At 43.9% G+C, this 21,537-nt stretch overlaps 1 protein-coding gene across 1 annotated transcript in view; it reads right to left on the reverse strand.

Annotated features, from left to right (window-relative positions):
• LOC133354672 (astrotactin-2-like) overlaps window positions 1-21,537 on the reverse strand; it is a 484,322-nt gene that overhangs the window by 58,126 nt on the left and 404,659 nt on the right. Inside the window, exons 16-17 of the mRNA XM_061571710.1 lie at window positions 14,885-14,989; window positions 5,767-5,955 (exon numbers count right to left, since the gene is read on the reverse strand). Of these exons, the coding sequence (XP_061427694.1) occupies window positions 5,767-5,955; window positions 14,885-14,989 (294 nt within the window). The remainder of the gene's footprint in view (window positions 1-5,766; window positions 5,956-14,884; window positions 14,990-21,537) is intronic.

Genomic DNA, 21,537 nt, shown 5'->3' on the forward strand with positions numbered 1-21,537 from the left:
AGTGCTCGTGTAGAGAGGGGGAGAGTGTATCGATGCATCCATTTATGGGATTAATATTGAATTTTTAGCTCTTGACATATGCATGCAATTGCCTTTGCAAGGATTACTAATGCTCTTCAATTCCTACACGTATTCAATGGGAGCCGATGAAAACCCTTCCATACACCACCAATGTTGACAATAAGAATAGTTTTTTTTAATCGAATCGTGACCATTATTCGAGACTATTCGTCACACCGCCGAATTGGGGTGCACGTGCAGTACACATGTGGTACAAATTGCCAGCCTCATGCCAGTACAATATACAGTACTATATATTATTGTTCATTGTTTATCCATTGTTGAATGTCTATAGTTAACTCTTTAATGTTCTTTTTTAATATAACGGTTTTTACGATGTTCAATGTTTAGACTGAGTGTGTGTGCAAATTGAATATAAACTCTGTCGCTACTTTGCCAGACTCATTAACGAGCTGCGTTAGTTTACAATTAATCTGAGGAACATTCATTTCTGATTTACTACCCTTGTCCTTGCAGGATTATATTTACGACATTACAATATTCCTCTTATCCGCATCAACACGGGGTCCTATTTCACGTGCCCATCTGTAGAAACAACTCCTGATGTTTATCGCACGGGGGTTTTTGGCGGCCGTGGTTGTGTAGCGCCCTGCGGTGTGTTTTCGGCTTGTACCGTGACGTCTTGCCCCGTGCGCCGGGAGCTTCGACGGGAGGTGAAGATCCCAAAGAAGCCCCTGGCATGTGGAGTAAAACGTTGGACATCATTCCGAACAACACGTGGTACGACACGAAAATCCATCGGGGGAGCTCGATTTCCTCTCGATATCTGTACTTTTGATTACCCGTGGGTAAACACGGATAAGTGGATGATTGGGTGCCACTTCTTTTGATTCACGCCAATTATCTTTAAAATGTGGATACTGAGATGATTTCGCATTTTGGGAAGACCACTGATGGGGAAACCTCAACGTAGACGAGCCTGGATAACAGGGTGGCAATGCTTCCACCGATCGGTTATTCGTCCTATGGGTCAGAGAGTAAGCCACTGTCGTCCGTGACCCTTCGACGGAGGAGGAACATAAAATCTACACGAACACTTTTCCGAAGCCCTCTCGTCGTGCCTAGCAGACCCTCGGCATTGGAATTTAGCTCCCGGACATGTTGCCATCATACGCAAGAATAGAATAGAATTCATTCTAGCCGTGAAAAAATATATTATAGGGGAAAAATTAGGATAAAAAAAGTTGCGTGTAATAGGGCTGCATTTAAAATAGCTACATAGTTTTATTACATGCATACACACACGCCATATGCAGTGCTTTTAATGTAATTTCTTTCTTGAACATTATTGTAAGTTCTTATCAAATAAGAATGTGGCCGTTTAAAAATGTTTTAGCGGCCAAATGTTTTTTTCCTCCCATCATTTCAATGGTAAATGTGCGTAATTAACAACACTTAACTTTAAATTGACAATGCATACATACTAAAAAAATATGCTGCTATGAACTGTTAAACATTTGGGATTTCAATCAAAGTGCAATACTGCCCCCTGCTGTTCACTGCCGCTTATTAGACGCACGAAAAACCAAAGCGTGCAAAACCAGTGGGTACCATGAGCGCTTGAAATTTGGAGCGAGACAAAACGTCTGTGGGCTCTCACCTGAATTGCGATCCCACGAACAAACCAACCCCAAATGTTGGTTCCAGTCGCCCGTCATTAAAACCTGGTTCTCTTCATTTTGAACACGTGGGCTTTCTTATACCATGAAACTGGTTCTTTAAGTGTCCTGAATTTATGGTCTCATTCACGCCGTCTCACCAATGAAAACACACACACAGCCCAAGATTTTAAATGAGTTGTTTTAGTTAATTTGAGACTTTTAATATTTGATTTAAAATAATATGAAAATGTGTGCCTCGAGTGTGGATAAAGAGACCTTTTGTAGCGACTTCGGAAGGAATCTTGTAACGCAAACTTGCGGGGGCCGTACTCTTGACACAGAACGATGGATGCGCCGATAGTAGTTCCTATTGTAAACTTAGCTCGCTAAATGCCAATAACACAATCGGAATAAAAACAAGGAAGCGAGAGAGAGGGGGGGACAATAAAAACCCAAGAGTTGCAGGCTATTTGCGGTGAGATGGTGAAACACTGCCACCTTGTGGAAATGTACCAAATTTATATCTACAGTTATGATACGGTTCTTAAGTGTTAAGCCATGGTGGACTTGCAATCACAGTGGACTTTACAACCCAGAGGTCACCCATTCGATTCCATCTCCTGGCGCGGCAGTCGAACCAACGGTTCAAGTTCCTTCAACATGCATCACCTGTGTCTACGCAGCCGTTAAAATGGGTACACCACCACCACCAGAGCCGTCTGGTGGTGGTGTGCATGGTGAATTGGGGCGACTGCCCCGGGCCCCGCTCTTGGGGGGGGGCGGGTAGGGGGGCCCGCGATTCGACATCACAATGTAAGACGTGATACGTCTTGAAGGCGTTGGGGGGCTCTCACTGTGTGAATTTCCCCGGTCCCCGCACTCCCCAACCTATGGACGGCCCTGACCACCACAGTCGATCGGCAGGCCACACACGTGTAGGATGGGTGTAACGTGCGGCTTACCCCCCAGGTCTTGCAAGAGTATAAATCTCTACAGCTCCCCCCAGTGGAGGACCCTCCACAGGCAGTGAAGCGAGCCACAAATAACTGGGCTGTAACATTTACCGTTTATCGTTAAAGTGACGAATTTTCAAGTTTATTTAACCAGGTGGTAACTCAAGCGAGCAGGACAGTCTCATTTGACCTGGCGTGTTAGTCTGCCTGTAGGGCGACGATTGCCATGCATAATCCCAAGTGAGTAATTTTGAGTGTCATTTTCAAATTTTTACAAATCTGGACCATGAAGGCCAGCGCACAATAAAGCCTTCTCTTGCGAATTAAGTCGGGGGTGGGGGGGGGGGCTCTCGATCGGTGGCTAGTAATGCCATTGTTGATTATTACTCCTGCAGTGATAATGAGGGCGACTGCCAAAAACGGCAAAGGCTCTACCGCTGGGCTGTGCCGTCCCTTGTTGATTTTTGTTATTTTGTTACGGAAGGTGGGGGGAGAGAAATAATGTAACCAAACAAAAACCAGAAATAAAATAACATAAACGCGATGGTCAAGTTTGTCATTCTTGTTTTCTCCCAGGAGCAATGATTACTGTGTGCTAACGTATGTAAACATAACAGAGGTTTTTGGGATAGAAGGCGGAAATACAAATGTGTCGTTAAACCGGCCGTCGTTAAACCCGACAGCCAATTAGCGAGGTTTGTCACGTAAACGAAACGTGCCAATTCGTTACCAGTTCAGCACACCGATGTGTTGGAGAGTAAACCCACAACATTTACTATTCGAGTACCACGACGTTTCGCCGGTAATTACAACAACAACCAGCATCATCAGGCGACAGCCAGAGATGTGCAAAAACAAAGCTCTGTTATGGATATCGGTCGCGAAAAGACTACGTGTTAAACTAATGTATGTATGTAGAACTTCTTTCGCACCGTACATAGCCAACCGTGCTAATAATTAATTATCATTGTTGTAGTATCCAGAGCCCATCACTTCTCCCCGGCCCACATTTTCCCAGCTATTCATTGCTGGGTTTGGCGGCAAGAACGAGGCTCATGTTAATGAGCAGCACTGGTAATTTTAAATGCTGGATTTCTCGTGCGGTGCAGAGATTACACTTCCAATCCTCACAACTCTGTGTTTCAGACTACGATTGGTCATACTGGGGATGGGAATTTTTTTTTATCATTGCTCACACTTGCCTTAAAATAAAATAAGGATCCCATGCGGAGTTCTTAATTGCAAAACAACCAAAATGAAGTTATTTTAAATGCGATTAATTAAAATCCTGATGTTTATAAACATATCAACTCATTTTTCGATTTAAAGTTTTCGTGACTGCAGGGATTCATCTTCTTGGTTCTTTCGGTAAAGTCACATAAAAGGGAAATAATAAAATAATTAAAATACTACGTAATAAAAAAAAATTCTCACAGCCGTCCTCAGGTGAAGAACAGGTCTGTCGGAAAGACAGCGTCTGAAGACGCTTCTGAAGACGATGTCCTTCCGACAGACCTGTTCTTCACCTGAGGACGGCTGCTTGCGTTATGGCCGAAACGTTGTGAGAATTGTATTTTATTAAGTTTTGTTTTTATTATTTTATTATTTCAACATCAATCGGTTGAGCTGATTTAGACTCCTGTGCTTACCGAATGACTCCAGTCTCTCTCTCACTGCCGTTAAGCTGCTTGCTTGTTACTTTTCGATTTAAAGCTTTCGTGACTGCAGGGATTCATCTTCTTGGTTCTTTCGGTAAAATCACGTAGAATAAAAATAAATAAATAATAAAAATAAAACATAATAAAATTCAATTCTCACGACGTGTTTTTTCTTTCTCTCACCTGAGGACGGCTGCTTGCGTTGTGGCGAAACGACGTGAAAATTTGATTTTATTATGTTTATTTGTATTATATTATTATTTCCCTTCTACGTGACTTTACCGAAAGATCAAATTGCAACAGCAAATTATTTGGTGGTACTGCACTGACAGTGGTGCACAAGCACAACTAACAAAACACAAACTAACATTCGTCAATCATGATGTGGCCTTAAAAATCTAAAATTATAGAATGTGCCACATTTTGGACGATGGTCCTTCTTTGTAGCAGAGATGGCCGATGGCACAGCTGGTCAACAGCACAGAGAGATGCCTCTCTGTGTGCTCTGCAGAAGGGATATCGCCTAAAACGTCCCCTATGACATACTTGTTCTGTGCAAGGCAGTGCTATTGACGAAAGGGTTGAGTCCTTTTTAAAATCTCAATCGATCCAAGAAACGTGTTCATTCTTATCTGCTCTTAGTTGAAACGACACGCAAGAATGTGTAAAAAGCACAACGGCCTTTGTACAAAAAACCATCAACGTCTCCCGATGTTTTGTTTTGCACTTGGGCAAGCGTACGCGTGCGCTTTTAGCACATTTCCACGTGAGTGTTCGAAGCGTTCTCTTCCCCTACGATTTGGCCTCTTTTCACTGCTGTGTAGCTTTTGGTTGCGTAGGTACCGTGACGGCTCTGCGGCGCGCTTTCGCGTCGCATCCCACACACTGTTGGGCACGACGTCCGGCATCGTTTCGCCCCATGAGCCGGACGATTTCTCAAGTCCCCGATGTTCTCTCGGAAAAATAATATAAAAATATTTTTTCATAATTTTTATTCACTTTATTCACTTTATTATTTTTTCTATCTACGTGACTTTACCGAAAGAACCAAAGAATAAGAAACCACTACCAACCATTTAATGACTTGATGAAGCAGGAAATGAAGCATAACAACAATAATATAAACAGATGCACAGACAGACATGAATGTATGTAAGTATGTTCAACTTCTTTTGCACCGTACATAGTCAACCGTGCTAATCGGAGGTGCCCGGGGAAAGACAACAAGCTAAACACAGAAAGCAGTTCTAAAGAACAAAAAATGCAATCTAGATGTAAAAGTGCATAGCTTCCTAATATCGGAAGAGCGCTCTAGACGGCCGCAGAAGCGCACTTGAAACAGCACGGCGCAGTGACCGTCTTCGTTCGATGGCGAGCCAAAAAATAATTAAAATAATAATAATAACATCGCCCGGATGGACGGGACACTTGGGGTGAGAGACAAGCTCGGTGGAGAACCGCAATAGCTCCCACCTTTGCTGAGCCTCTGGTACTGCATCCACATCTGTCGCTGCAGGCGCTTGCTCGGGAAGCGCATGGTGCAGTGTCGCTCGGAGCCGTACAGCGCCTCGGTCATGAAGCGGCTTCCGAAGTCGGCGGCCAGAGCGAGGAACTCATCCCGCGAGCTCTCGGGACTCAGGGCTCCGATGGCCTTGACGAAGCCTGCGGTGCGGGAAACGATGTCTTAGCCGGCGAACTGGTGTTGCAAACGATGCAAGGGTCAATTTTTTTCACGACGTGGAAATTCATCGCAGCGTCGCTTGCGACTAACTTCGCAAACGTTTAAACACGTAGTAGGCATTTCGCGACGCAATATTATTCACAATAAAGGTTTTTTGGGTTAGATCACGTGAGTAGAAATGTGTCGTGTTTTGTACTTTTATTGCATCGACTCTGTGAAAATCTCAACGCGCGAAAATATTTAGCAGGATGGACGGCGCGATTATCGTGGACCGCGTTTCGCACGCTAGTGTCGCTATATTGTGGCAATCTTACAGGGCAAAGGAACAATCCACCACCCACCCTCCCACCCCACCGCCTCTTTCCACCTCAGCGATTTCATAATGTCATGATTTGGGTTTCCGCTTTGAGTCAAGAGTAAATATTTTTTTTGTCTCAATTCACCACCTCATTTGTATCCGGCCCTCACATTCTTCCGTCCCGTTTGTAGGGTTTTGTTCGCTGCATTGGCCAGAATTTACCATTAGCGGATACATTTCCTGCAATCAAAATGCATCGTTTATCATGCGCATGGCTCGGTGCGTGTATCTTTGAGTGTAATAAGCGTGAGGCTCGATCGACACACATGTAACACACCTGCCAATCGGAATCTTGCTCAGAAACCAGACTAATTTTTCTTACTTATGTCATTGCGGTGAAACCTCGGCTTCTATTGGCTGCAGGGATCACGTGAAGAAATTACGTTGAACATAAGCATTGCAAATAAACAATACATTAGATGCATTGCTACTTTTTGCACGAAGTTCTTTTTTTTTTTGCACAAACTTCAGCACATTCGTCAAATAGACCGTGGCCTTCGCAAACAAAGTATATATTCTCTGACGTCTCGTCATAGCATATCTGCTTCGTTGCCTATTATACACGTTTCCTTTTAAGGCCACAGTGTTATTGACGAATGTGATGAGCCTTTTGTTACGTGTTACTCGCTATTACATACATACACACGCAGACATTCGACAGCGTGCTCTCTCGTTTAGAGCAGTGGTTCAAATCCCAGTTGGGGATTCGCTCGACTCATCATTCCTTCTGAATGATGAGTCGAGGTCCGCAGCGATTGTTGTCATATGGATAGACTTCTCCCCTGCCATTTAAAGGAAGAATATCCACAAATGTTCAAGGATTACCAATGAAAAATTAATTCTACTGATTTCCGCAAAGAGGAACTGTGACCTTTGACTTGACACAGACCAGAAAAAAATCCACAAATAAAGGCTCAGTGTCAATTAAGTCTCCGTGAGGCTGCAGTATAGGGTCACCACCTGTCTGGGTTTGATCCAAACAGCCCAGAAAATGGCATCTTTCGCAGGAATCGATTCGTACCTAGATACGGTGGTATTGTGTTTAACTTGTTTCCAGTATACTGCACAGTTCTGATAAACCTAGGCTGACAGACATATTTCTGGGGTTGTGGAAAAGTTGGCAACCTTATTTTCTGTCGTAAAAAAATCACCGCTGTTGACACTAGGAATAACTAGAAAGCACGCAGACCAGAATACTTGCCAGTTCTACTTGGCTTATGGTGACAACAAATTAATTCTGCATGTAATGAAAGGAAAAAAGTATGTTCACCATTAGCGCAATACATCTGCTCACTGGAAGAATACGCATTCTTTCAAAGGCGCCAACAGTTGGGAATGTAAAAAAAAAGATGAAATTATGAGCGCCAGGGGAAAACAGTTGCAAGCGAGGGCACAAATATGTCATAATCATGAATCTTAATCAGTGTTTTTTGCAATGAAAAACTCGAACTTAATAAACAGAGTTCAGGATAGCATAGGCACAAGCGTTTAATTGCGTTAAACCAAGAGAAATATGTCAGAGACCAGCTGCCAAACATTGTTAATTGAAATTGTCCCCTTAGTTTACAGTGCTTCAATTTGGACCTATGAAAATGTTTACCAATTCAATCGATCGTAACATGTAATCGAGTAATTTATGCCAAAAATAAGCTCTGCTGTTGTTTTGCCCCTAAACAAATCAAGACAAATTTCTCTTTCTCTCAAACATTACGGACGAGACGTTTCGTCAATTAATTAAATTAATTGACTGAACATTGTCATCAACTATTTCTTTGTGGTCCATGACTCAGCACTCTTAAACCCCCCCCACCACGCCACACCCTGCCTCCTGAAGACAGGAACACCCTCCTAGAAGCTACATTCAGTACGATGAGGCTGATGATGCCGATAACGTCACAAAGCCCTGTTTGCCACCTCCCGTCCAGCGGCACACGTGAGAACAGCGGTGATATATTTTTCTTCTTGGTTCTTTCGGTAAAGTCACGTAGAAGGGAAGTAATAAAATAATAAAAATAAAAAATAATAAAATATTATTTTCAAATATTATTTTATTATGTTTTATTTTTATTATTTTCAAATATTATTTTATTATGTTTTATTTTTATTAAAAAATTGAATATTGACCTATGAAAATGTTTATAATAAAAATAATAAAATATTATTTTAAAATATTATTTTATTATGTTTTATTTTAATTATTTTATTAAACGTAATAAAATATTATTTTAAAATATTATTTTATGTTTTATTTTCATTATTTTATTACTTCCCTTCTACGTGACTTTACCGAAGGAACCAAGAAGATGAATCCCTGCAGTCACGAAAGCTTTAAATCGATATGTTTTCGTTTACAACTATTTGCACGTGTTATTCGATTAGTTGGGTAATCGAATCGACGATCGAAAGAGTAATTGATTACATAGATAATCCAATGTCCGAGCTCTCCCAAACATCTGTGATGAGGAAGACCTCTCAGCGGCATGGAGACAGACGCCCTAAGGTACAACTATGGAGTGGGTCATAGGTCAGCGTGTACTCCTACATATTTTAGGAGCAAAACAAGAGAATGCCGTGAGCACCATCTGTCTAGGACAGAATAATTTACAAGTCAGGCTTTCATAAAAAAAAAAGTAAAACATGACCGATCTCACACCATACTAACCCATGGGCAAATCTTGCACAATGCCAAAGCAACAGTGCAATATTACGGGCAAGGTTTCGCCGCGTGTGCTGTCTGAAGTTGCCGCAATATTCAGAATAATTGGAGAGAAAAAATGTAAACGGCCAATTAATTACACGATTTTGCAGAACGTGGCATCTGGCCAGTATCCTGCTCGTGAATATAGGTACACACATACACTCACACCTGGGTTTGTTACCCCACAGGCACGTCTCCCATCGGAAACAAACACAATCGATGGAACGCGTGGATAAAACTTGCACAATTAATTGCCCGTGACAAGTTAATAGATGCAAAACAGCGAAAATCAGTTTGTGTTTATAGTAAAAAGGCAAAGGCTGCAAATTCCTGCTCATGCCATCGCTGGCAGTCAGGCCCTCCACGAGAGGGAGTTCTAGAAAGGCCCCTTCTAGAGCATATATGTTGGCCTATTTTTAAATCCTTTATATTAAGTTCACTTGCTTGCGCGCTTACGACCGTGCAAATCTTTCGGTCGTTTTTTAACCCACTTCCCGTGATCCAATCGAGCTGACATTTTGCACACAGACTCGTTGTGTGTGACAATTTATTTTCGTGAAATTCTTTTTCCATAACTTTACAATTTGTAGGAAAAAAAAATTATATTTATTTACCAATTGCTTAATGGTGGCAGGCAATCATCTGACCCATAGGTGGCAGCCATCTCAAGCCAGAGGACGAGAGGACTCTAGCCGCCACGCATATAAAGGATTTAGAGTGAAAAACTTTGTTTTTACGGGTTGATTTTTTCACCCTGACCAGACATCTGAGAAGAGGAATCCCTCACGCTTCACTCCACCGCACCTGCCAATCGACGGACTGTGATGCACTCATTTACACTGCTGGCTGAACAGAAAGGTGTTGGGTGGGGGGGCGGATTTGAGAAAAGCTCCCAGGGTTGCCATGTGCGTATAGAACTTTACATGAAATATAAATCACGGGCATATACTCCACGGGGAAATACAATGGAAACACGAAATACAAACAAAAATGCCGACGTTGGTTTCATTTGCGCGTCGGTAATTCAAGCGTCAAGAGTGAATTTTCCGGCTCAAATCTGCATTGAGTCAGTTCTCGTCTCCTTTCGATTTAAAGCTTTCGTGACTGCAGGAATTCATCTTCTTGGTTCTTTCGGTAAAGTCACGTAGAATGGAAATTATAAAATAAAACATGTTCAGACTCTGTCCACTCGACAAACCTGCTCTCCACCTGAGGACGGCTGCTTGCGTTGTGGCCGAAACGTCGTGAGAATTATTTTATTATTATTATGTTTTTTTGTATTTTTCCCATTCTACGTGACTTTACCGAAAGAACCAAGAAGATTCTCGTCTCCTGTTTACAGCCCTGAGCCAGCGATATGAATTCCAATACCCTTACAGTGGGGGAAGGGGGGGTGTCAGTCTCCCCATAGGACAACCCGCTGTTGACTTCCTCGCAAAGTGCTAACTCTTTTCATTGACCCCGGAGGATGATGGCGCTGATTAAACCTCCAAACCGGGTTTGAACTCGCAACCTTCCCGACCGCGAGCCGCTCGCTCCACCGCTGAGCCGCCATGCTGACAAGACGTCTCGGAAGGGGTGGGCGCACCTGTGATTTAGTCTGACCTTTTATTTGTGTTTTCCCTAAGGCGAGGGTCCCTTCGTTAGATCTCGAATGCATGAATGTCATTGAATGTTAACCGCAATCTGTCTCCCAGTTTGTTTATTGCAATTATTTCCATTTCGTGACCACGCGAAAAAAAGGGGGCCCGGAAAGATTTCTGGAAGGAAAAAAAAGGAAGGAACAGTTGCTGCACGATCGTGTTATACAATCCCCTGGTGGAGAGGCAGCCGCAGTGGCCACACACGCCTCTTTACTTGACGCATATTTGCTATTAAAATGCAGCCTGTCGCGCTGGCCACAGTTTCTCCCCTTCCCTTCCCACCCCACCGCACCCCCCCCCCCCTAATGAAATGAGCTGATGTCACATTGGTATAAATGCAGTGTTTGAGCGGAAGTCGCAGAGCGAGACGCTTAGAGGTTTAGGTGTAGGTGCAGCCCTGCAATTGTCCGCTCATGCCGCTTGCTGGCGGAACCTCAAATTGAGGAAGATATTTCTGGAGAGAGCCCCTCCTGGCGGTGCTTTGGTCTACTATTTGACACTTGGCAGGCGTCTTGGAAGAGGTGGGATCAACCCGTATGTTACCTGCTGATCGGCTTTGGTTGCACATGTTTGTACTGTTGTGCAGACAGAGGCAAGGAGGGGGGGGGGGGGTTTCAACAAGTTTTCCCCGTTGTCTCAACGGATGGATCCAGCGATCTCTGGTCGACAGGTTCAGTGTGCTAGCCATAACACGACGGCAACATTCGCGGAAAGATGGAGGTGATCAAATCGCATCGGCCTGCGTGTTGCAATGGGCAAAAAAAAGCATTGCGAATGTTTCCTTCGCCCGACAAATCCTTGGAAAAGAATCTTCACCTCACAGCAAGGCACCCCAGGTGGTGATAGGCACCAAGAACAATTTTAACACGTAGGCTTTCGCGGCCAATGTCATCCATATTTACGCGATCTAACCCAAAAAAACCTAACCCAAAAAAAATAACTCTTTTATGGATGAACAATTTTGTCACGCGGGAATTTTTTTTGCAGCGACAAAATTGCACACTCAATACGCGAGTGTGCATATTTTTTAGCAAATGCAATCCTAATATTACGTCAACAAAAAAGGCGGCGATGTAAACCGCCTGAAAGCCTCAGTACTTTTACCGCAGGCCTATGAGAGCTTTGCATAATGCTGCACCATGGAGGTCTCCGTTGGTGCTTTATTTTACACCTCATTTGAGAGTGCTCCATTTTCATTCGGGCAGTGTCCAGATTCTGGTTCGTGTTGGGAGTGGTCCTACATCCGAGGCAGTGGGCAATCTGAGCAGCGATAATGATGTGGCTGCTTTGGTCAGAGAGCCTTCCATTACACAATATTCTCAGAAAGACAAGATGCACCAATAGTGTTTTTTTTTGTTACAAATTTTTTTCCGTAATTATCATAATTGCGATCGTGATAATGCCAATTATTTAACCAGGAAAACCTCACCAAGTCCCAAGGCTCTTTTTTTTCCAGAGAGTTTCTGCATTCAGATGTTTTGCCAATAACATTAATGAGTGTTTTGATTCATGTTGGGGAGGAAACTGGAGGAGAATCAAGTGAAAGCCCATGAGTATGAGGGTTTCAAAATTAGCTCTGATATCTCCTGGCCACTTCATCCACTCGCCTTATGCCTGCAACACATGGCAAGCCCTGGTGTCGCCTCATCCAAGTATAAAGCAACTTCAACCATGGTTACCTTCTGAGAGACTTTTCCCAATTTGCTGAATGGCCTTCATCGTAAATTGTTTTAGTTGTGATTGCAAACAGGTAAAGGTGCAGCACTGCAATCGCTTACTCAAGACACTGTTGGTGGAAGTGCCTCCGCTAAAGGGAGATGTACCGAGCCTCTCTAGAGGGCGTTTGACCTACTCTACCACGCTGGCCAGACACGCTTTACCCCATCAAAACACGTCCCGCCGATCGACGAAACTTGTCGCGCGCTCATTCATACCGCTGAATGGACAGAGGCAGGGGGCATTTAAAGTAATCGTCCATTGTCTTAACTGCCACGCCGGGAGATCGAACCAGAGACCTCTGCTTTGCAAGTCCAGTGTGTAAACATCACACCATGGCAGCATCCCTTTGTATATGCAAAATTATTTATGATCCAGGGTGCTAGAATGAATTGGCCGCGGAAACGTGAGAAATGGTGATAGTTTTGGGAAGCCGTCATCCACCAGTGGATTGACCATGGCTAATGACGACGATGATGGAAGAGCCTATCCCAGGAAGGCCCTGCTCAGAATGTTTGGGCAATTAACCCTTTCCCATTCTGATGACGTACGTGTATGTCGTCAGTTTTTCTTTCAATTCCATTCCGATGAATGTACGTGTACGTTTAGAACGAAACCAGAAGCAAAAACTAAAATAAAATGACTGTATCAGTACCGAGGCTCCAGCAAGGCCATGCGGGAGGGCCATGTGGCACAGCTCGGCGCCAGCCATCATAGAATGCGTGTCGCTACGATTCTCTGCGGTGAGAAACGATGTCTTTAAAAACAACGGCGCAATGCTTCTCTCAATAAAATTAAGGCTAACAGCTTTCGAGATTGAGCAGTGAACGGGAACAAACCCTGAATCTTGCAGATATCTCGGAATGGGAAAGGGTTAATTTTGGAGTGGAAGGGGAGGGGGAGAATCTGATACAGATTATACCTGTCAGTAAATCTGCATCTGCGTTGTCCAAATATAGCTGATCCCAGGCAATGCACATGCAAATGCATCGCAGGGCTTATTTTGACCGCAAAACGTAAGGAAATATTTCCAGCACACGTCAATTTATTGCCATGATTTGACAAGTAATAACACAGCACCGATCCGTTCCCATGTAAGACGTTTCAATGATCCGGCAGATTTGTACATTGCCTTCCCGCCACGGTTATGCTAATTCCGAGCAGCAGTGAGCAATGCACACGCAACTACGCACACAAAATAAAATGCCACCTGAAACGTTATAACTTTTGCCCGAAAACCTTCGGGCTTTTTTAAACAAACACCAAATAAGCCCTGCCATGCCTGCCACGGGGATGCTGCCGCAGCGATTGTAACGCTCGGCACAACGGGCTTGCAGTCCAGAGGTTAGCGATTCGACTCCATGCCCTGGCGCAATGGGCAAGTTTATGAAATCCCTCCACTTCTACCCACCCAGTAGGATAGATGGGTACACCACAGTCAAGAGGCTTGGCAGGTGGGGTGAACTGTGAGTAAGCTCACCCTAAGTACCTCGCCTGGTATGCCGGAGGTCGTGGGATCGATTCCGACCCTGACGCCTGTACATTTTGAGTTTGCGTCTCTCTCTCCCCATGTTCGTGTGGATTCTTCTCTGGGTCCTCCGGAAACATGCATTCAGGAGTTCTAGATTTGAAGCTTCCGTGACTGCAAGGATTCATACTCTTTGGTTTTTTCGGTAAAGTCACGTAGGTAAAAAATAAAATAAAATAAATGAAAACTACTAAATTAAGTCACGACGTTTCGGGCGCAACACAAGCGTCCTTCTTCAGGTGGGGACAACGTAGCGAAAGCACAACCGCTTGAGTGTGTCTAAGAGATGGCTGTGACGAGGAATTATATAGTCGCGGGGGGTGCTATAAATTTAGACGTGATGAGCCACTTTGTTGAGCAATCATTTGTGGCCTGGTTGCTTCTGAAAAAGAGCTGTAGAGCTCAGTGGGCCTAACCTGGTGAAATTAAATTAGTTTAGTTGCTAGTTAAGTTTAGTTTAAAATCTTTTGTAGACGGGATCTCCAAGAGATCCCTCCAGTCAAGGCCCTTCTGTCAGCAGCGGTGTGAGCAAGCAATTGCAGGTCTGCACCTTTATCTTTACCCCTTTCCTACAAAATATCGTGCTATTAAAGCTAATAAAGCATTCACTCGGAAGAGCACGAGAAGGTGGTAATAGAGTCATTCCTATGGTGGGGGTAAATTACAACGAACATTTTGTCGTGAGAATTGTTCTTTTAACCTACCTCTGAGCTAACAAAATAGAACGCGCTAAATGTTGGAACTCTTGAATAATTCATTTGTTTGACTTTGTCGGTTGATGGAGGGTTCTTAACAACGGACATTTTTAGTCAGAACATTGCGTAGCCTGGCGATAAAAAAAAATACATTTGACGGGGAATTATTCAACACCAACGATTTACTTAAACCCTTCGGCCGCTATTGAGAATGCAGCAGAGAATATTCGTGATGTTGATTTTTTTACTCGCTCCGAGGTTCGGTGGCTTACCCGGGGAGAGGGTGCGTGTGCTGAGAGTCACTCTCTTCAAATTGCTGCGCAGGGTCCAGTGTTGCTCGATGGGGTAGCCTGTCACCACGCTGTAGTTCACGTGGCCTGCGGGAACAACGCCGGCGGGTGTCACTGTTACGCAAACGCCACCAACTCGGTCACCAAAAAAAAACTAGAGTCAAGCACCGGTTTCAAATAACTCTCTCATGCATGAATGATTAAAAGCAACAACAAAAAACAAAGATTGGCTTTGACCGCTTTAAAATTGCGTGATTTCAGCCAAAGAAACGTCTCAAAATATGTTGGACATTTATTTTTTCATACGGCTGATTCACAACATTCTGAGCTGCATTCACGTTTACAAACATATGATGGAATGGCTTTTGGAACAGTAAAAAACAATAATTGAAGAGTGAATTATGCTTGGGTTATTTCCGGGTGCTCTGATTTCCTCGCACATGTACACACTCTTTCGATTTAAAGCTTTCATGACTGAAAGCATTCATCTTCTTGGTTCTTTCGGTAAAGTCACGAAACGTCGTGAGAATTGTATTTTATTATGTTTTATTTATTATTATTTTATTATTTCCCTTCTACGTGACTTTACCGAAAGAACCCAGAAGATGTACACACTCATTAAATGGATTATAACACCTGAACATCTGAAGGATCGCAGAGCTTGGGCAATTGTTGATGCCGGCTCACCAAATGACTGCCTTTCTGCTTGTCTCTCGTTCCTTGCGCCGTTCTGTCTCTTCCGAAAGCGAGTGAATACTTTGCACGTTATAATTTCGGATTATTATTATAGTTCTGCGGCTTTCTTCGAAGTGCAATCGATGAGCACATACAGCCAAAACAACACTTCCTAAATGTTTCCACTGAAGTTGGTAATTTGGAAAACAAAATTGGCATTCCACTACAGATATTAGGAGCGTAAAAAAATAGAAAGCTTTGGAAAAATAAACTTGACTGAAAACAAAGTATAAGGGGCCGAAATAGGCGTGAGCAAAGAAGGCGCGTGAACAGTCGTTCAGAAAAAACTAATTCTTGCAGGATAATCTTGATTTGAAGCTTCCGTGACTGCCGGAATCCATACTCTTTGGTTCTTTCGGTAAAGTCACGTAGGTAGAAAAAATAATAGATCACGACGTTTCGATCGCAATAAGCTTTCGTGACTGCAGGATAATTGAAAAGTAATTGTGACCCTGTTACGGCAAGGATGGACAAATACATCACCAAACCTGCAGAGCAAAGGTACATTATTCGCCGCCCAACCGCCACCATGCAACCTCCAAATTGTCCAACTTTAAGAGACATTGAATCAATGCCAGAAATGAGCATCAACGTGAATGGTATCGCAGGGGAAGACTTGAGATATTGCCTCCACCGAACTGAAGAGCAAAGCAGCTTGCGAAGACCACATTATTGCACAATCACATCAATAACAGTGGCCTTAAAGAAAAAAATAGATATAAAAGCTGACGACTCGGATAACGGACCTTCTTCATCATGCATAAATATAGATGCCCGAGAGGTAGAGTGGATAATAAGATTCATAATCAACGTTTTTGGGTTTAGATCGCGTTATTTATAAATGTGTCGTAACCCTCCACCACCCGACACGGCCAATCAGTAAAAAAGTGTCACGTTGACAAAAGACAAATATTCATAATCAACGATTTTTGGGTTTAGATCGCGTTTATTTATAAATAAACGCGATCTAAACCCAAAAATCGTTGATTATGAATAACATTGGTCGCGAAAGCCTACGTGTTAAAAAGACAAATAGTTCACTGCTTTAGCCCACCGGTGTGTTGAAGCGTGAAACCACAACAATTTACAATTTGAGTACGACGTTTCGCTGGTAATTGCATCCAGCATCATCGGGCAATTCGCCAGAATGGTGAGGCTCTGCTGTGTCTCCCGTTCTTATATAGAGCAGCAGCAGGGTGACGTCATCATTAACTCATTAACTCATCAGGTGCAAAGATTTGTGGGGGGGGTTTATTGTAATTATATACTAGATTAGTAATCAGGCTATTGTTACGATGCGAGTTGTGGATTAGTAATCATTTGGAATGTGTTTTATTGTGATTATGCAACGTGACACTTTTTTACTGATTGGCCGTGTCGGGTGGTGGAGGGTTACGACACATTTGTAAATAACGCGATCTAAACCCAAAAACGTTCATTTTGAATAATATTGGTCGCGAAAGCCTACGTGTTAAACTGGATAATAAGAGTTGGTGGCTGCACTTTTCTTACACTGTGGTGCATAATGAGAATTGCGTTTGTTAAATATTTCTTGTGACCATTTTGTCTATAAGCAGGTGGTGAAAAAAACATTTCTCGTAGTTAAATATCATATAATCATCATCATCATCTCTTTTTCGATTCACTGTTTTTGACTCATTCAAACGAGTGGGGAACCACTGAGACTTTTGTTAGTAAGACAATATCCCTCTCTTACAAAAACTTTTAGCAAACAATGAATTTCCAAAACAATACACGTTTGCAAAGATAAACAAGTACACCAACTTAATTTGGAGCTTTCGTGACTGCAGGAATTATTATTTGGTTCTTTCGGTATAGTCACGTGACTTTACCGAAAGAACCAAAGAATAAGTACACCAACTGCTTATTTACTGGTTCATTTATAGCTCCATCAATCGACTGCTGGATGAAGGCATCCCGACACCGTGTCAGATACGGGGATTGTTTGGCCATACTTGGCTAACGTTGGCGAGACGAGGATTGGCGACGGCGCGCCGGGGTTGGCCCAGTTGCCAGATCAGGACATCGCTCGCCACTGACAGCGTCGGTCGACCGCTGGACGTGGATCGAGCTCACTTGGCCGGCTTCACGGCGCTAGCCTACCACGGCACGCGCGCGCGCCACCGCTCCTTCTTAACCCCTTTTCGTTAAGTTTCCCTTACGATTCCGTTCCGATGACGTACATGTTCATACTCAAAAAAGAAACCGGAAGAAAAAATAAGTAACAAAAATAAAAAATTAAAACAAGTAACTGGTACCGAGGCTGCCACAAGGCTACGCGGGATGGCGTGTGGCACAGTTTGGCGCTAACGATCATAGAAGTTTCGATTTAAAGCTTTCGTGACTGCAGGGATTAATTTTCTTGGTTATTTCAGTAAAGTCACATAGAAGGGAAGTAATAAAATAATAAAAATAAAACATAATAAAACATATTAATTGTGATAATTGTTTTATGTTTTATTTTTATTATTTTATTACGTCCCTTCTACGTGACTTTACCGAAAGAACCAAGAAGATCATAGAAGTGCGGTCGTGTCACTACAGTTCTCTGCGGTGAATACAATATATTTCAAAACAACGGTGCTATTACGCCTTTCTAAATCAAATTAACACTAACCGCTTGCACGTTCCGAGATTCAGAGGTGAACGGGACCCCACACCTTGCAACTTGCAGCCGTCTTGAAGCGAGAAAGGGTTAAAAGATTGCCTCGGATTATTTGATCTCACATGGGCCTCTGAGCAACACCCTTAAGGATGCAAGAAAGGGAACCATTATGAAACTAGCAGAAAAGAACGACTTGACAAACTGCAATAATTGGTGTTAGTTTCAGCCCTTTATCGGTCCCAAGGAAAAAATAATATAATTTGTCTGCTTTATTATGCACAACGGGATCAAAGACGCCGTTGATAAAAGATTACGGGAAGAACAAGCGATGCTTCCGACTTGCTGCCGCTGCCATATATGCCACATTTATACCCTTTAAACATAAAATTGAATGGCAGGCACCGCTAATTATGAACTGATTTGGCTCTCAAAAAGATCTGTATAAAGTGTAGAAATGAACAATCGCTGCGGAATATTCTCAAATCATACAGTGTAGCGCAAGAGATTATTATTAATACGATAAAAGATTAAAACACTGGCCCACCGTGTACGGTCAATGCCAATAATAAAGAAAGCGGAAGCTTTGAAGTAAATAGCGCCATCCGTCAAGGCTGCATAATGTCACAGGAGTTCTTTTGGCATTGTTAGAGACCTCATTAAGTGGCACTCGCCCAGTGCGAGACAGTGAATACCACAGAGAGACAATAAATATTAAGAAGCTCTGCTTAGTCGCTGAGACAATGTATGCCTCCCTACAGCACCGTCACTGAAATGCGGAGGAAGAAAAAAAGAGATCTTAACAATCTCCAAACGGATCGGAGCGTTAATAAATGAGACAGATATGGATATTGTGAGTATATATATACACACGAGGTATTTAATTGCATAGACAACAGCTATAAAGGAGATACATCTTTGAAGTACATTTTGACAGTACGTATATTGAATTTCTTGCACACCATACGTCGTCAACCGTGCTAATCGGGGCTGTCGATGGAGATTTAAACAATGATGTTAATTGCAAAGTGGGTGGTCCGCTACAGTAATAAAAAATCTAAACATCATCATCAGCTATGTTCAATCTACTGCTGGATGAAGGCCTCTCCAAGCCACCAGTTTATTTTACAATTCCGCGATGTAATAATCCACCTAGCACCGGCACACATAGCACCGTACTATGTCTCGCTAATTTTTTTACTATTTATATTTTACCAGGCAAAGCCCACTGAGCTATGTGACTCTTTTTCAGAAGCGACCTGGCCACAAATGATAGCTCAACGAAGTGGCTGGTCATCATGTGGAAATTCACAGCAGCCAAATACTCTTTAACGCATGTTTATAAATGTAGAGTGAAAAAACAGAGGACCCGGAGAAAAATCCACACGACTACGGGGAGAACAAGCAAACTCCAAATTTACAGCAGGCTTCAGGGACGGGATCGAACCCACGTCCTCCTGGATATCAGGCAAAGTAGTTAACATCTCGCCAGCGCGACCGCATCATCTTGGATGTGGGGGTTGTTTGACCATACATCACCACGCCGGTCAGATTATGAGCAGCAGGAGAACAATACCGGCAGACATTGTTGAACGGAAGCAAAGGCGGACCCTCTTTGGCTCGCCTACTTAGTCCTGTACTCCGCATTGCAAAATAAAATAACGACAAAACCGGCTTTGGAGCAGGAAACCGAGTTTGTTCCGTAATAAAGATGCCTGCCTGGAGGGACACTTTGTCACTCCATAACACCAGACACCAGAGCACTTGATATCGACATACAAGACCCAGGACACCGTGCCCGGGACATATGAAAGTGGAAACGTCTCGGCTCTGTTATGTGGTTGGCGGCTCAGGAAGACGAGGACTAAGAAGCCAAGCGGCGCGGCGCTTTATTTCGACAGAGACTTCCGAGCCAGAACTTGCCTCCAGGCGATACTAAACCACTTCGAGACGAATCATCGGATATTAAGAAGCCTACAGCGTGTGTGAAATGCACTGTGATGCAACGGGGCTTAATCCGATGCTCGACGAAGGCCTACCCAACACCTTTGATTGGTCGTGGGGGATTGTTAACCGTGCACAGTTGAATTCGCCGGTGAGTGCGGATTGGTGGCCTTCATCTAACAGTGGATTGTTACCCGGGGACTGGTTCTAATACCACTCGCCACTGAAGCTAGCCGTTGCTAGGACTCTAACTCGGGTAGCCAGGTTTGTGGCGCGCTGCGCCGCTATTCCATCCTGTGCGAGTGTAAATGAGAATAAATAGCGCAGAGTGGTGGCAGAGCGGTTAACGCACCGCCCCTATGAGCCCGATCACCTGAGCTTGATTCCTAAACCATGACATCAGTGGAAAAAAATCTCAACTGTGCCCTGATGCTCCCCTAGGTTGACTCAGCCTTAAAAGGTGCCGTGCATAGCATCATCAACACAGAATGAGCCGGGCGTGGTGTTGGCCACACCACCATCAAGCATCATTCTGGATGCCGTAAGTGCTCGGCAACAGCACTTGCCCGAACAGCCTGTGCAGGCCCTATTGGCAATCTTTGTCTTTGTGCAGACACACACATACGTATAAACAATTCTCGATACGCTGCAAATGCATGGCGTGCCACAGCTGAAGAGCCCTGCATTGATTAACACGCAGCGACTGTTGCCATGAATGTCAGCGGGCGCTTCACTCCTCCGGAATGGGAGCGACATTTCCTTTCGCGGAACCCCAAGAGGAGCTGCGCCGATGGACGGGCGAACGTACGGACAGATGGACGGGACGGGACGGACAGACGGACGGACGGACGCGGTTAGCTGAGTACCACGTGACCTGATTACCGCCTGCTCACCGCCCTCCCAACTAGGGCTGAACGATTTGGGGAAAATATCTAATTGCGATTTTTCTGACAGATATTGCGATTTGAAATCGATTAATCGTTCAGCCCTACTCTCAACCCGGCCGCCCTCTTCCCTTTCCCGCTCGCTCGCCCCGCGCTGGCCGGCGCCGTCACCATGCCTCCGATTCGCACGGTTGGCTACGTGCGGTGCTAAAGAAGTTCAACTTACGTACGTGCAAGTAGTGTGCATTTTCACTGCAACCTACGAGCGCATGAAGAGGGTTGAGACCGAGTTGGTTGCCGCTATTTCCCCCCCCCCCCGCTCCGAGCGCTGGGTTCGCATAGTGCAGGGTGAGCCTTCCAATCACACGTAGCAGACGAGTGTGCAGGTGTGTGTGTGTTTAACTTATTTCGCACCGTCGTACTCAGATTATAAATGCTGTGGCTTGGCT

This window comes from Lethenteron reissneri, chromosome 48, assembly GCF_015708825.2.
Source record: "Lethenteron reissneri isolate LAM-NWPU_2019-01 chromosome 48, ASM1570882v1, whole genome shotgun sequence".
Classification (NCBI taxonomy): Eukaryota; Metazoa; Chordata; class Hyperoartia; order Petromyzontiformes; family Petromyzontidae; genus Lethenteron; species Lethenteron reissneri.